At 40.0% G+C, this 14,068-nt stretch overlaps 1 protein-coding gene across 1 annotated transcript in view; it reads left to right on the forward strand.

Moving 5' to 3' along the window:
- Window positions 1-14,068, forward strand: part of LOC126481225 (nibrin) — a 157,948-nt gene that overhangs the window by 111,541 nt on the left and 32,339 nt on the right. The window contains exon 8 of the mRNA XM_050104831.1: window positions 8,266-8,716. Coding sequence (XP_049960788.1) covers window positions 8,266-8,716 — 451 coding nt within the window. The remainder of the gene's footprint in view (window positions 1-8,265; window positions 8,717-14,068) is intronic.

A 14,068-nucleotide genomic window follows, 5' to 3' on the forward strand; every position in this document is an offset into this window, starting at 1 on the left:
CCCCTCCTTCCGTCTTTCTTGATGAAGCAACCGTGGGTTGCGAAAGCTTGAATTTTGTGTGTATGTTTGTGTGTCTATCGACCTGCCAGCACTTTTGTTCGGTAAGTCACATCATCTGTGTTTTTAGATATATTTTTCCCACGTGGAATGTTTCCCTCTATTTTTTTATATATATTTTTCGCAACCCACGGTTGCTTCGTCAGGAAAGAGGGAAGGAGAGGGAAAGACGAAAGGATGTGGGTTTTAAGGGAGAGGGTAAGGAGTCATTCCAATCCCGGGAGCAGAAAGACTTACCTTAGGGGGAAAAAAGGACGGGTATACACTCGCACACACACACACACACATATCCATCCACACATATACAGACACAAGCAGACATATTCAAAGGCAAAGAGTTTGGGCAGAGATGTCAGTCGAGGCGGAAGTGCAGAGGCAAAGATGATGTTGAATGACAGGTGAGGTATGAGTGGCGGCAACTTGAAATTAGCGGAGATTGAGGCCTGATGGATAACGGGAAGAGAGGATATATTGAAGGGCAAGTTCCCATCTCCGGAGTTCGGATAGGTTGGTGTTAGTGGGAAGTATCTAGATAACCCGGACGGTGTAACACTGTGCCAAGATGTGCTGGCTGTGCACCAAGGCATGTTTAGCCACAGGGTAATCCTCATTACCAACAAACACTGTCTGCCTGTGTCCATTCATGTGAATGGACAGTTTGTTGCTGGTCATTCCCACATAGAATGCGTCACAGTGTAAGCAGGTCAGTTGGTAAATCATGTGGGTGCTTTCACACGTGGCTCTGCCTTTGATCGTGTACACCTTCCGGGTTACAGGACTGGAGTAGGTGGTGGTGGGAGGTTGCATGGGACAGGTTTTATACCGGGGGCGGTTACAAGGGTAGGAACCAGAGGGTAGGGAAGGTGGTTTGGGGATTTCATAGGGATGAACTAAGGGGTTACGAAGGTTAGGTGGATGGCGGAAAGACACTCTTGGTGGAGTGGGGAGGATTTCATGAAGGATGGATCTCATTTCAGGGCAGGATTTGAGGAAGTCGTATCCCTGCTGGAGAGCCACATTCAGAGTCTGATCCAGTCCCGGAAAGTATTCTTTCACAAGTGGGGCACTTTTGTAGTTCTTCTGTGTGAGGTTCTGGGTTTGAGGGGAAGAGGAAGTGGCTCTGGTTATTTGCTTCTGTACCAGGTCGGGAGGGTAGTTGCGGGCTGCGAAAGCAGTTATCAGGTTGTTGGTGTAATGGTTCAGGGATTCCGGACTGGAGCAGATTCGTTTGCCACGAAGACCTAGGTTGTAGGGAAGGGACCGTTTGATGTTGAATGGGTGGCAGCTGTCATAATGGAGGTACTGTTGCTTGTTGGTGGGTTTGATGTGGATGGACATGTGAAGCTGGCCATTGGACAGATGGAGGTCAACGTCAAGGAAAGTGGCATGGGATTTGGGGTAGGACCAGGTGAATCTGACGGAACCAAAGGAGTTGAGGTTGGAGAGGAAATTCTGGAGTTCTTCTTCACTGTGAGTCCACAGTGGGTGCATAGGACAGATCTAGTACCTGGGTCTTCCACAGGTGCATGGCTAATGTGGCTAATGGTTGGGAATAGGCGTGAGATAAGGATGGACCAGGATGTTTCAAATATTGTGTGGGTGGCAGAATATCACTTTGGGAGGAATTAGAAGATTGTGGATAGGATGTTCCAGGATAAATCTTGGTTTTGTCTCAGTAGATGAAATGGTTTGTTTACTGAGGTGTCATGCTTCATGGCTGGCTGGGTGCAGCTGAGTTGTGCACCACTTCCTTACTCCCTCATTACTACTGCTTCTCCCCTTGCTACCACTCCCCTCAGCTTGCAGTCAGTGCTCCCATCACTTCTTGTCACTAGCCTAGCAGCTGCCAACAGGAGGCATGAGGTGTGGTTTGTTTGGATCTGATTCTCAGAGATTGTAGATGCAGCAACCTTTAGACAGTGGTCAAGTGTACATGTGTTGTGTCTAAGTAATTGTGTGAATGTGTGTGTGCTCTCATTTTCTGATAAAAGCTGTGGCTGAAAATTTAGTTGTGAGAAGATGATTGTCTTTTCTACATGCCCATCTGTGACTCAGCAATCATCTTTATGGTGAGTTGCTGACTATCCTCATTATTATTGTTCTCAGAGTATTTGAACAAGTTATCTGTTGCATGGATTGATCGCTGCAGTCTTATTTCATTGACATGCTGTCTGTGACTCTTGAATAACTGGCCACATTAGTGGATTTCTGCGACAGGCCAAAACCGCAGTCTGTTTCTGCAGGTATCTGTAATGGATCGGGTCTGCCAGTCTGAAGCCATTCAGTTCCCACTAATGTTCAGGCCCTGCCCGTCAGATCTAGTCTCATCGATCTGCCCGCGGGCTGGGTCTGTTTGTGTGTGGTGTAATGCAGTGGATTTTCATGGTTTATCCTTGGACCCAGGACTGCAGTACTCCTCAGTAGAGGCCATGGGTGATGGATTTCAGGAACTGCAGTTGTCTCACTACAAGTATGTTATACAGTGTGGCATTTTATAGACATTTTATTTGTTCTAGTACATTTTGGCACTTCAAAAGTAGTTTATATGTCAGAAAGTATGGACAGTAACAAGAGGAAATTTGTGCCGGTCACTGGCGGTTTGTACACTATGTACTAATATATTTCTCAAAAGAAAAATCACACAATACCATTAAAATAATAGATATATTACAGAGGATAATAACCGACAATAATGAACATAATAGAACCAACATTTTATTGGTGGTCACCTAAAGTGTTGGTTTGTAGAATCATTCCCTGCCTTGTACACTTCTTTCAAGAAGCCTACTTTTTTCTGAGATTATTTCTGAAATCAGTGAAGATATTTTAAATCTGTTTTGTGACTCCAAGGAAATGCCTATTTTTGTCACCAAATGTGTTTCATTTTACTGAAATGCAATAACATCAGTGGTCTTGATGAAACACTTGGCATGCTTTCTCCATCTAAAAACAGTTCATTACAAAAGATATTGATGTTAGTACTTAAGATTTTTGCTCACTTCTGCTTGCAAGGTTTTTTTTATTTTTTATTTTATTTTTCTATTTTATGATATTTCCTCATTTGCACTATTGTTTCTTGTACCGTAGCTGCAAAGACAGATTGTCAATGTACGTCTTAACTTACCCATGAGATCTCAAAATTGATCCACCACCACAGCTGAGCTCACATTTTTTCTGAGCATCTACAGGACCACCTCTGTCCATGATCATAGCCCGGAGGAGCTCGTCCATGGGCGGCAGCCATATATTCTCTTTCACGTTGTGGCCCCACAGAACCGCAGACCTGGCACACCAAGTGATTTCTGTCGTGTTCAGCTGTGTGGGCACACTCATATTGGACAAAACTCTTTTGGATGCCAGCCAAAGTGGTTGCCACTCAAAGACGGCGGCTTATGACAGTTGACGCTCCAAGGGATTTGATGTCTCAGCATACCAACCAGCTCTGACTGCACCTACCAACTGCACCACCACCACACAGTCAGACCTGGACTGCCCACCGTTGCCACTCCCACAACCACAGGAGTACAACTTGCATTCCAGTGTACTAAATGGCTGGACATCCATGACTCTTCACAGTATGTGGGGTTTGGAGACTTGTCTGCGCTATAAAATAGGATAGATGGTGGTCTGTGGCATCTCTGCCTAAAGAGCACAATGATGGTGCACACACAAGTGTTTTGGAGCTCACCATTCATCATACATTGTCAAACATGGAGCTCTGCAGCAGACCATCCGTACCTGTTTACCTGTTGACCAATGACATCATCACTTATGATTGCAGTGGGAATCAGACCATTGGGATTCAGCCGTTGATCAGATGAATCATTTTTGCTATGCTAGTTGGATCTCCACAAATGGCATTCTTGAGGTGAATAGCAGTTCAAAATGTGGGGAAAGGCTGGTGAGTGGAGCAGTATTGTGCTATGGGAGACATTCTCCTGCGCTTGCATGAGAAATGTGATTGTAATTGAAGACATACTGACAGCTGCGAATCATCTGCATCCCTGCATGCGTGATGTCATCCCCAATGGCAGTGTCATCTTTCAGCAGTATAATTTGCCTTGTCGCAGAGCCAGAACCGTGCTACAGTGGTTTGAAGAGCACTATAGCAAACTCATGTCCAGATCTCGGTGACCAAATTTGCCTGATGTAAATCCTACGGAGCCCATCTGGGTCACTATTGGGTGCCATCACCGCATACACAAATCAGCAGCGTATTATTTCTGTGAACCACATGACCTGTGTGTAGACATCTAATGCCACATACCTCCATAAACCTACCAACAAACTGTTGGATCCCTGGTATGCAGAATCAGGGATGTATTTCATTCCAAAAACGGACAAACAAGCTATTAAGTATGTGGTCAAAATGTTTTGTGTATGACAGTGATGAAATCAAGTCAAACTAAACTTCCATTTAAACAAAGCATTATTTGAAATGTCTGCCTTTATAGCTGAGTGGTCAGCTCGTCTGACTGCTGAGTAAAAGACCTCAGTTCAATTCCCAACACTGACAAGAATTTTTACTTTGGTTTGTTGTTGTTGTGGTCTTCAGTCCAGAGAATGGTTTGATGCAGCTCTCTGTACTACTCTATCCTGTGCGAGCTTCTTCATCTCCCAGTACCTACTGCAAACTACATCCTTCTGAATCTGTTTAGCGTATTCATCTCTTGGTCCCCCTCTATGATTTTTACCCTCCATGCTACCCTCCAATACTAAATTGGTGACCCTTGATGCCTCAGAATATGTCCTACCAACCAATCCCTTCTTCTAGTCAAGTTGTGCCACAAATTTCTCTTCTCCCCAACTCTGTTCAATACCTCCTCATTAGTTATGTGATCCACCCATCTAATCTTTAGCATTCTTCTGTAGCACCACATTTCGAAAGCTTCTATTCTCTTCTTGTCCAAACTATTTATCGTCCACGTTTCACTCCCATGCATGGCTACACTCCATACAAATATTTTCAGAAACGACTTCCTGACACTTAAATCTATACTCAATGTTAACAAATTTCTCTTCTTCAGAAACGCTTTCCTTGCCATTGCCAGTCTACATTTTATATCCTGTCTACTTCGACCATCATCAGTTATTTTGCTCCCCAAATAGCAAAACTCATTTACTACTTTAAGCGTCTCATTTCCTAATCTAATTCCCTCACCATCACAACAGTTTAATTCGACTACATTCCATTATCCTCGTTTTGCTTTTGTTGATGTTCATCTTATATCCTCCTTTCAAGACACAGTCCATTCCGTTCAGCTGCTGTTCCAGGTCCTTTGCAATGTCATCGGCGAACCTCAAAGTTTTTATTGATTCTCCATGGATTTTAATTCCTACTCTGAATTTTTCTTTTGTTTCCTTTACTGCTTGCTCAGTATACAGATTGGATAACATCGGGGATAGGCTACAACCCTGTGTCACTCCCTTCCCAACTACTACTTCCCTTTCATGCCCCTCAACTCTTTTAACTGCCATCTGGTTTCTGTACAAATTGTAAATAGCCTTTCGCTCCCTGTATTTTACCCCTGTCACCTTCAGAATTTGAAAGAGAGTATTCAAGTCAACATTGTCAAATGCTAGAAACATAGGTTTTCCTTTCTGTAATCTATTTTCTAAGATAAGTCGTAGTGTCAGTATTGCCTCACGTGTCCCAGCATTTCTACAGAATCCAAACTGATCTTCCCCGAGGTCAGCATCTGCCAGTTTTTCCATTCGTCTGTAAAGACTTCATGTTAGTATTTTGCAGCCGTGGTTTATTAAACTGATAGTTCGGTAATTTTCACATCTGTCAACACCTGCTTTCTTTGGGATTGGAATTATTATATTTTTCTTGAAGTCTGAGGGTATTTCACCTGTCTTATACATCTTGCTCACCAGATGGTAGAGTTTTGTCAGGGCTGGCTCTCCCAAGGCCATCAGTAGCTCTAATGGAATGTTGTCTACTCCCGGGACCTTGCTTCAACTTAGGTCTTTCAGTGCTCTGTCAAACTCTTCATACAGTATCATATCTCCCATTTCATCTTCATCTACGTCCTCTTCCATTTACAGAATATTGACCTCAAGAACATCGCCCCTGTATAGACCCTCTATATACTCCTTCCACCTTTGTGCTTTCCCTTCTTTGCTTAGAACTGGTTTTCCATCTGAGCTCTTGATATTCATACAAGTGGTTCTCTTTTCTCCAAAGGTCTCTTTAATTTTCACGTAGACAGTATCTATCTTACTCCTAGTGATGTAGGCCTCTACATCCTTACATTTCTCCTGTAGCCATCCCTGCTTAACCATTTTGTACTTCCTGTTGATCTCATTTTTGAGACGTTTGTATTCCTTTTTTGCTGCTACATTTACTGCATTTTTATATTTTCTCCTTTCATCAATTTAATTCAATATCTTGTGATACCCATAGATTTTTACTAGCCCTCGTCTTTTTATCTATTTGATCCTCTGCTGCCTTCACTATTTCATCTCTCAAAGCTACCCATTCTTCTTCTACTGTATTTCTTCCCCCCATTCTTGTCAATTGTTCCCTAATGCTCTCCCTGAAACTCTCTACATCCTCTGGTTCTGTCAGTTTATCCAGGTCCCATCTCCTTAAATTCCTACCTTTTTGCAGTTTCTTCAGTTTTAATCTACAGTTCATAACCAATAGATTGTGGTCAGAGCCCACATCTGCCCCTGGAAATGTCTTACAATTTAAAACCTGGTTCCTAAATCTCTGTCTTACCATTGAATAATCTATCTGAAACCTTCCAGTATCTCCAGGCTCCTTCCATGTGTACAACTTTCTTTCATGATTCTTGAACCAAGTGTTAGCTATTATAAAGTTATGCTCTGTGCAAAATTCTACCAAACAGCTTCCTCTTTCATTCCTTACCCCCATTCCATATTCACCTACTACATTTCCTTCTCTTCCTTTTCCTACTATCGAATTCCAGTCACCCATGACTATTAAATTTTCATCTCCCTTCACTATCTGAATAATTTCTTTTATCTCATCATACATTTCATCAATCTCTTCATCATCTGCAAAGCTAGTTGGCATATAAACTTGTACTAATGTCGTAGACATGGGCTTCTATCTATCTTGGCCACAATAATGTGTACATTATGCTGTTTGTAGTAGCATACCCACATTCCTATTTTTTTATTCATTATTAAACCTACTCCTGCATGACTTCTATTTGATTTTGTATTTATAACCCTGTAGTCACCTGACCAGAAGTCTTGTTCCTCCTGCCACTGAACTTCACTAATTCCCACTATATCTAACTTTAACCTATCCATTTCCCTTTTTAAATTTTCTAACCTGCTTTCCCGATTAAGGGATCTGACATACCACGCTCCGATCCGTAGAACGCCAGTTTTCTTTCTCCTATTAACAACGTCCTCCTGAGTAGTCCCCACCTGGAGATCTGAATGGGGGACTATTTTACCTTCTGAATATTTTACCCAAGAGGACGCCATCATCATTTAACCATACAGTAAAGCTGCATCCCCTTGGGAAAAATTACAGCTTTAGTTTCCCCTTGCTTTCAGCCGTTCACAGTACCAACACAGCAAGGCCGTTTTGGTTAGTGTTACAAGGTCAGATCAGTGAATCATCCAGACTAGTGCCCCTGCAACTACTACAAAGGCTGCTGACCCTCTTCGGGAACCACACGTTTGTCTGGCCTCTCAACAGATACCCCTCCGTTTTGGTTGCACATACGGAACGGCTATCTGTGTAGCTGAGGCACGCAAGCCTCCCCACCAACGCAAGGTCCATGGTTCATAGGGGGTGGGGGGTTACTTTGGTTTAACAAATGGAATGAGTTGCACACAGACTCATGAGGACAAACAAGGAGCTACTTGAATGAGTAGTGGCTCTAGTTGGAAATGCTGACATTAATGGCCAAGAAAACAGGTCTGCCAATCACATACCCATCCATAGTGATGACCAAATTACACTTTAGGCAAACAATGAACTAATAATTGGTTGGTAACACCTGACACCCTTGACACAACATGAAATTTAATTTTTATTATTTGAAATATACTAGTGCTACAATATACCACACATTTAGACCATATTGAAACTAATAGGCAATATTGAGCATTAGAAATTAATTATACCAATTGTGTTTACACTTGTGTATCAAGGTTTAAATATATAGTGTAAATTAACATTTTTGTACACGAGGAACTAATATTTTTTTCTTTCATAAGGCGATCTGATGAAGAACTTGCTCCATCTAAAGCAAAAAGACAACATATAAGCACCCATGAAGGACATGATGCTGAAGACCTGTTTGCATTCGCTTGTGATAAAGAGGATAAGAGAAAAGAGGAAGATTTATTTGCATTTGCCTCTGATAAGGAGGAAAAGAGGAAAGAGGGTGATTTATTTGCATTTGCTTGTGATAAAGAGGAAAAAAGAAATGAGGAAGATTTATTTGCGTTTTCTGAAGATCTCGCAAGAGGATTAGAAGCCAATGAGCCAACAGTGAAAACGAAGACAGGAAAAAGAAAAATGCCAGATAACCATTCTCCTTACAATACACCTAAAAAGAAAAGTCATTTAGATGCAGTAATGGAACCAGGACCCTCCAAGGAATGTTCTAATGAAAAAAAATCGGATACACAAGAGGAGTTCATATCAATATGCCCAAAAGTTGAGGTATGCTAACTAATCTGGAATACAAAACTGTTTTTTTTTTCCAATGCTTGCTTAGAATTATAGGTGCAGCTCTTTCTTCTTTGATACTGTCATATTATAAAATGTCTTAAGTAGCTTAGAGCAGCTTGAGATTTTTGGGAGAGGCAGTATTCTACCGGATAAAACACCTGTGCATTTTTGCAAAATGAGACTTTTATTACTTCTTATCATAACCCCACCATTATTAATACGCCTATCCCAACTATAAACTGGTCTTTTTAATACCTAATGTAAAGAAGTCATTGTTTTGTTGTTTGGTTGTTTGGACCACTTGTCCATAAATTCTTTGACCTCCTTATTGTTTCTGAACATTTTTCCATGTAATGTCTCCCTGAATGAAACTAAATTTCATCAGAAGTTAAAACTTTGTTTGAAAAATGCACACCTCTCTTTCATAGTGTTCTTGCAAGTCTGTATGCATTTTAAGTCTTGTTTCCCTGTGGTGTTGCATTAACCCTCTCAGGACCTACAGTGCACTTCTTTTGCTCTACTTGAGTTTGTTACTGGTAATGTTATGATCTGTGCTAATGCTTACTGCAACTGTTTTTGCTATATGTTTAACTGTAACACATCAGTCTTCACAGATAATATTGCCACTACGAAGGAGTTGCCACTCCAATTGACTGGGGAGGATGTTGCTTGTCAGTCACTGAGATGTGACCATTTTTGAACTGTTGTAATCATTTACAAAAATTTCCCTGCTTTCACCATTCTTTGAAACCAATCGGTAAAAGATTTTACCCACTTTTTCCACCTTTAGGAAGCAAAAAGTGGATCACTAAAGGTTGTTCATCTAATGTGGAAACTTCAAATTGACATGCCATTGTTAAATGCTATATTAAGTTTATAAATTAACAATTTTTATCCATCAGCTTTGCTGAGCTCATCCCAGTGATGCCAATCTAAAGCCTTGAAAGTATAAAACTGCTCATAGAAACTGTTTCATTTCTACACCAATTTGTCATTCTAGTCATTTAATGTGCCACAACAGGTGTGAACCATCAGTTTAATAAGTCATAGTCGCAAAACACTGACACAAATTATTGGCAGAAAAATGGAAAAATCTGGTAGAAGCTTTTACCAGCATTCTTTGTCCAGAACTTAGTGTTCTGGGGAAAACTAGGAACACCTGAGGCAATACTGACCCTATGACTAGTTTTAGAAGATAGACTGAAGAAAGGAAAAATTATGTTTATAGCATTTGCAGACTGAAGAAAGGAAAAATTATGTTTATAGCATTTGCATATTTATAGAAAGCTTTTGACAGTGTTGGGTGGAAATTTTGAACATAACCAAGGATAAAATACAGTGATTAAAAGGGTATCTACAATTTGTATGGAAACCAAATGGCAGTTGTAACAATTAAAGAGTGAGAAATAGAATCTGTTTTTGAGAAGTGGTGATACAGGATTGTAGACTATCGCTGCTGTTATTCCAGCTGTACATTGAGCTGAAAAGAAGGATAAATTTGGCAAGAGAATTCAAGTTGAGGGAGAAGAAGTTAAAACCAATTGTTCCATTGTATTGTGGTTCACATTGATAAGGCTCCCATGACTGCCATTTCAATGTGGAATTGATGGGTACAGGAGAGTCTTGCTCAACACCGTTTTGGATTTCAGTGACCCCATGCAACTACTGCCCAAAAGGGAACAAATATTGCCTACTCGGGCTTGCAGTATCATACATTCACGTCACATACCTAAAGTCAGAAATTAGCATGTTTTTGTCAAAACAGTGGACAGTGTGATGACATCTGGAGTATCATGGGTTGTCAGCACAGTGCCCATGTTTACAGCTTTCATTCACGTGGTAGCAGAAAGCTCGGGCCAACTGCAGTGGACTCAATGAAAAAAACTGAACACAGGAGTGGACCACATCACCTTTTCAGACAAGTCCTGGTCTGCATACAGTGTTACAGTAGACACATCCATGTTTAGAGTCTCGACGGAGACTGGGTGCATTCATCATTGTCGTACAGTCCTGGCATATGAGGTGATATGGCTTGCCATTGGATACAACTGTTTAACTCTGGCATAAAGTTGAAACAGCATGGAATGACACACCCATATCTCTCATCAAAGGGCTCAGTACACAGCTAGGTTAGAGGCACTGTTGCTGCCAGAGGTGGCACCTGTGTGTACTGAATTCCATGCCTCCCAGATTACCTAAAAATTTAATCAAGTGTTCTCCGTACTACAGTTTATAAACACAATAAGTAGGATTTCGTAATTTACTATTCTTCCTGGAGTTATAATCTATACTATGATCTTTCTTGGTGAAACATTTTGTGAAGGAATAACTCAGCATTCGGCTTTGTATTTATCATTGGCCATTTAGCTGTTAGAGAGGTCAACAAGCAGATGTATAGATGGCTGTAATTCACTGACTGACATTACATAAGACAGCTTCTTAAGATATTTTGTAATTTGTTCAACAAGTTATTGATTTGAATTTTTTAAATTCTTTTCTTGTTGCTCCTTGTGTGCCAGCATGCGTCAACTTTGTTTTGATCTGTGTTGAGGCCCTTGGTCTTTTCTCATCCCCCACGTTCTTTGTCCAGAACCTTCTTGTCTGAGATCTTGCATGGAACCCAAGAATTTCATTGACTGTCAGTGTTGTCAGTCCCAAAACTGCACGTTTGATGTTGGCTTCTCAAACAGTATTCCATTTGTGTAAAAAGGATTACTGTGAAGTAGTTTCTTAAAGTACACTTTATGTTTGGTGTGCGAAGCATTAAGCAAGGACTATGCAGAACTTTTGCAAATATAATTCATGCATGCCATGGAATTTTCTATTCACTGCTGCCTTGAATGTAATAATGTGACATTTGTCATTTGTTTTTATCATTGTCCTGCTGCAGTCAATCGCTTGTGTTTGGTTACAATGTTCTGACAAATAAAATTTTTCCTAATATGTTCACATTAATTTCAGTAAAGGGGCTGGATTTGAAAAACTAATCTCGATGACACTTTCCAGATTTAGGCTCTCAGAAGATTTGGACATCTTTTTTCTGCAGCACCACGAGCCTATTTAAATCACCTCAGTTTGTTCCATACTACATTTCTGTGAAGTCTTTATTATTATTATTATTCACGTTTGGGCCCTACTGGACCACGCGAAGTACAATCACGGGGCATTCAGTTATTTTCTTTTAGACTTTCTCTCTGCCCAAATTGTTTTCATTCTCTCGGAATGAGCTCTTTTCCTTTCATCAGACCATGTGGTTCCAGTTTTCTTTGGTTTTTCAGCTTGACCAACTACCCAGTCATGAATTTTTTGCCTAAATAATTTTCTGTCTTGAATTTCATCTTGTTTTATATCTGCCTCTTTCATGTCCTCTTTTATAGAAGCAATCCATTTTATTGTCTCAAATTTAGCTTTACTTCGATTTTCATAGAATTCCACTACTTGTTTAGTTAGTCTGGTAGCATCCATTCTTTTAATATGCCCATAAAATTTTAATCTGCGTTTTTTCATATCCGAATATATGCTGGTGTATTGTTGAATTTCACTATTTGCTCTTAGCCTGTATGTTCCTTCTTCAGTATATTTTGGACCTAGAATTTTTCTGATTACTTTTCTTTCTCTTTTTTGTATTTCTTGAATGTCCTTTTTTCTGTTTAAAATTAGCGCTTCAGCCCCATAAAGGCACTCTGGTTTTATGACCGTGTTGTAATGTCTCAATTTAGAGTACCTCGAGAGACATTTTTTGTTGTAGATGTCTTTTGTAAGTCTAAAAGCTGTCTCCATCTTTTGACAACGAATTTCATTTCCAATTTTTTCTAGACCAGTCTCTGAGATTGTTTCACCTAAATATTTGAATTGCGAAACTCTTTTGATTTTTCCATACTTAGTTTCCAAAAGTTTGGGTGCCAGTTTGTTGCTAGTCATATACTGTGTTTTTTCAAATGAGATTTGGAGACCTACTCTTTCTGCTGTTTCTTTAAGAATTTCTATTTGTTTCTGAGCAATTTGGATGTCCTGCGTTAGAATAACCAAGTCGTCTGCAAAGGCCAAACAGTCTATTCGAATATTTGTTCGTCCTAATTTCACTGGTTGGTCAATTTTGAACTCCAATTTTCGTTCGCGCCACTCTTGTATTACTTTTTCTAGAACGCAGTTAAATAGCAACGGAGAGAGTCCATCACCTTGCCTCACGCCTGTTTTTATTTCAAAGGATTCTGAAATTTCTCCTCTGAACTTTACTTTTGATTTTGTACCAGTTAGCATGTCTCTGATAATTGCCGTGGTTTTAGGATCCAGGCCTTGTTCTTTCACAATTTGGAAAAGAGATTCACGATCCATTGAGTCATAAGCCTTTCTAAAATCTACAAAGGTACAAACTAGTTTTTTATTGTAAATTTTTTGATGTCTGAGAATTAGTTTGAGGACTAAAATCTGTTCTGGGCAAGATCTATTTGGCCTGAAACCTGCTTGATATTCGCCAATTTTCCATTCAAGTTGTTGTTGTGCTCGGTTCAGAAGACATTGAGAGAGGATTTTGTATGTGACTGGAAGAAGAGAAATTCCTCTGTAATTATTAACATCAGTTTTGTCTCCCTTCTTATGAAGTGGGTGAATCAAGGCGGTTTTCCATTCATCAGGAATTTTTTCAGTTTGCCAAATGTTTTGCATGATTGAAGTAATTTCTTTAACGGTTTTTGGACCAGCTGCCTTTAAAAGTTCTGCAACAATTCCATCTTCACCAGATGCTTTGTTGTTTTTCAACCTATGAATTTCTTTAACGATTTCCTCTTCATTTGGTGCAAGTGAAACTGGATTGCATTGTTGGGGAATTTTTGGTGGAAATCTTTCTGTGGGCTCGGGGCAATTTAGAAGATTCTTAAAATATTTAGAAAGTTCTTTGCAATTTTCTTGTTTGTTAAGAGCCAACTGTCCATTTTCCTTCTTGAAGCAAAGATTCTGGGGTTGGTACCCCTTTATTTTGGTTTTAAAAGTTTTATAAAAATTTCTGGTATTGTATTTCTGAAAATCTTCTTCAATTTCTAAGAGTTGACTATTCTCATATTGTCTTTTTGTTTGTCTAATTAGTTTTGAAGTGTCTTTTCTAGTTGTCAGGAATGTATCATATGTGTCTTCTGTCTTGTTGCTATTCCATGCTTTAAATGTCTCTTGTCTGGCTTTGATTGCATGATCACAGTTTTCATTCCACCAAGCATGTTTCTTGTGTTTTCGTAAAGGAATTTGATCTTGAGCTGTTTTGATAATCTTGTGTTTGAGTTGTTCCCAATTTTGTGCACTTGTTTTGTCAAATTCGTCTGCTAATAATGAGGGTTGGATTTTACTGGTGTC

Source organism: Schistocerca serialis, chromosome 5 (genome assembly GCF_023864345.2).
Source record: "Schistocerca serialis cubense isolate TAMUIC-IGC-003099 chromosome 5, iqSchSeri2.2, whole genome shotgun sequence".
NCBI lineage: Eukaryota > Metazoa > Arthropoda > Insecta > Orthoptera > Acrididae > Schistocerca > Schistocerca serialis.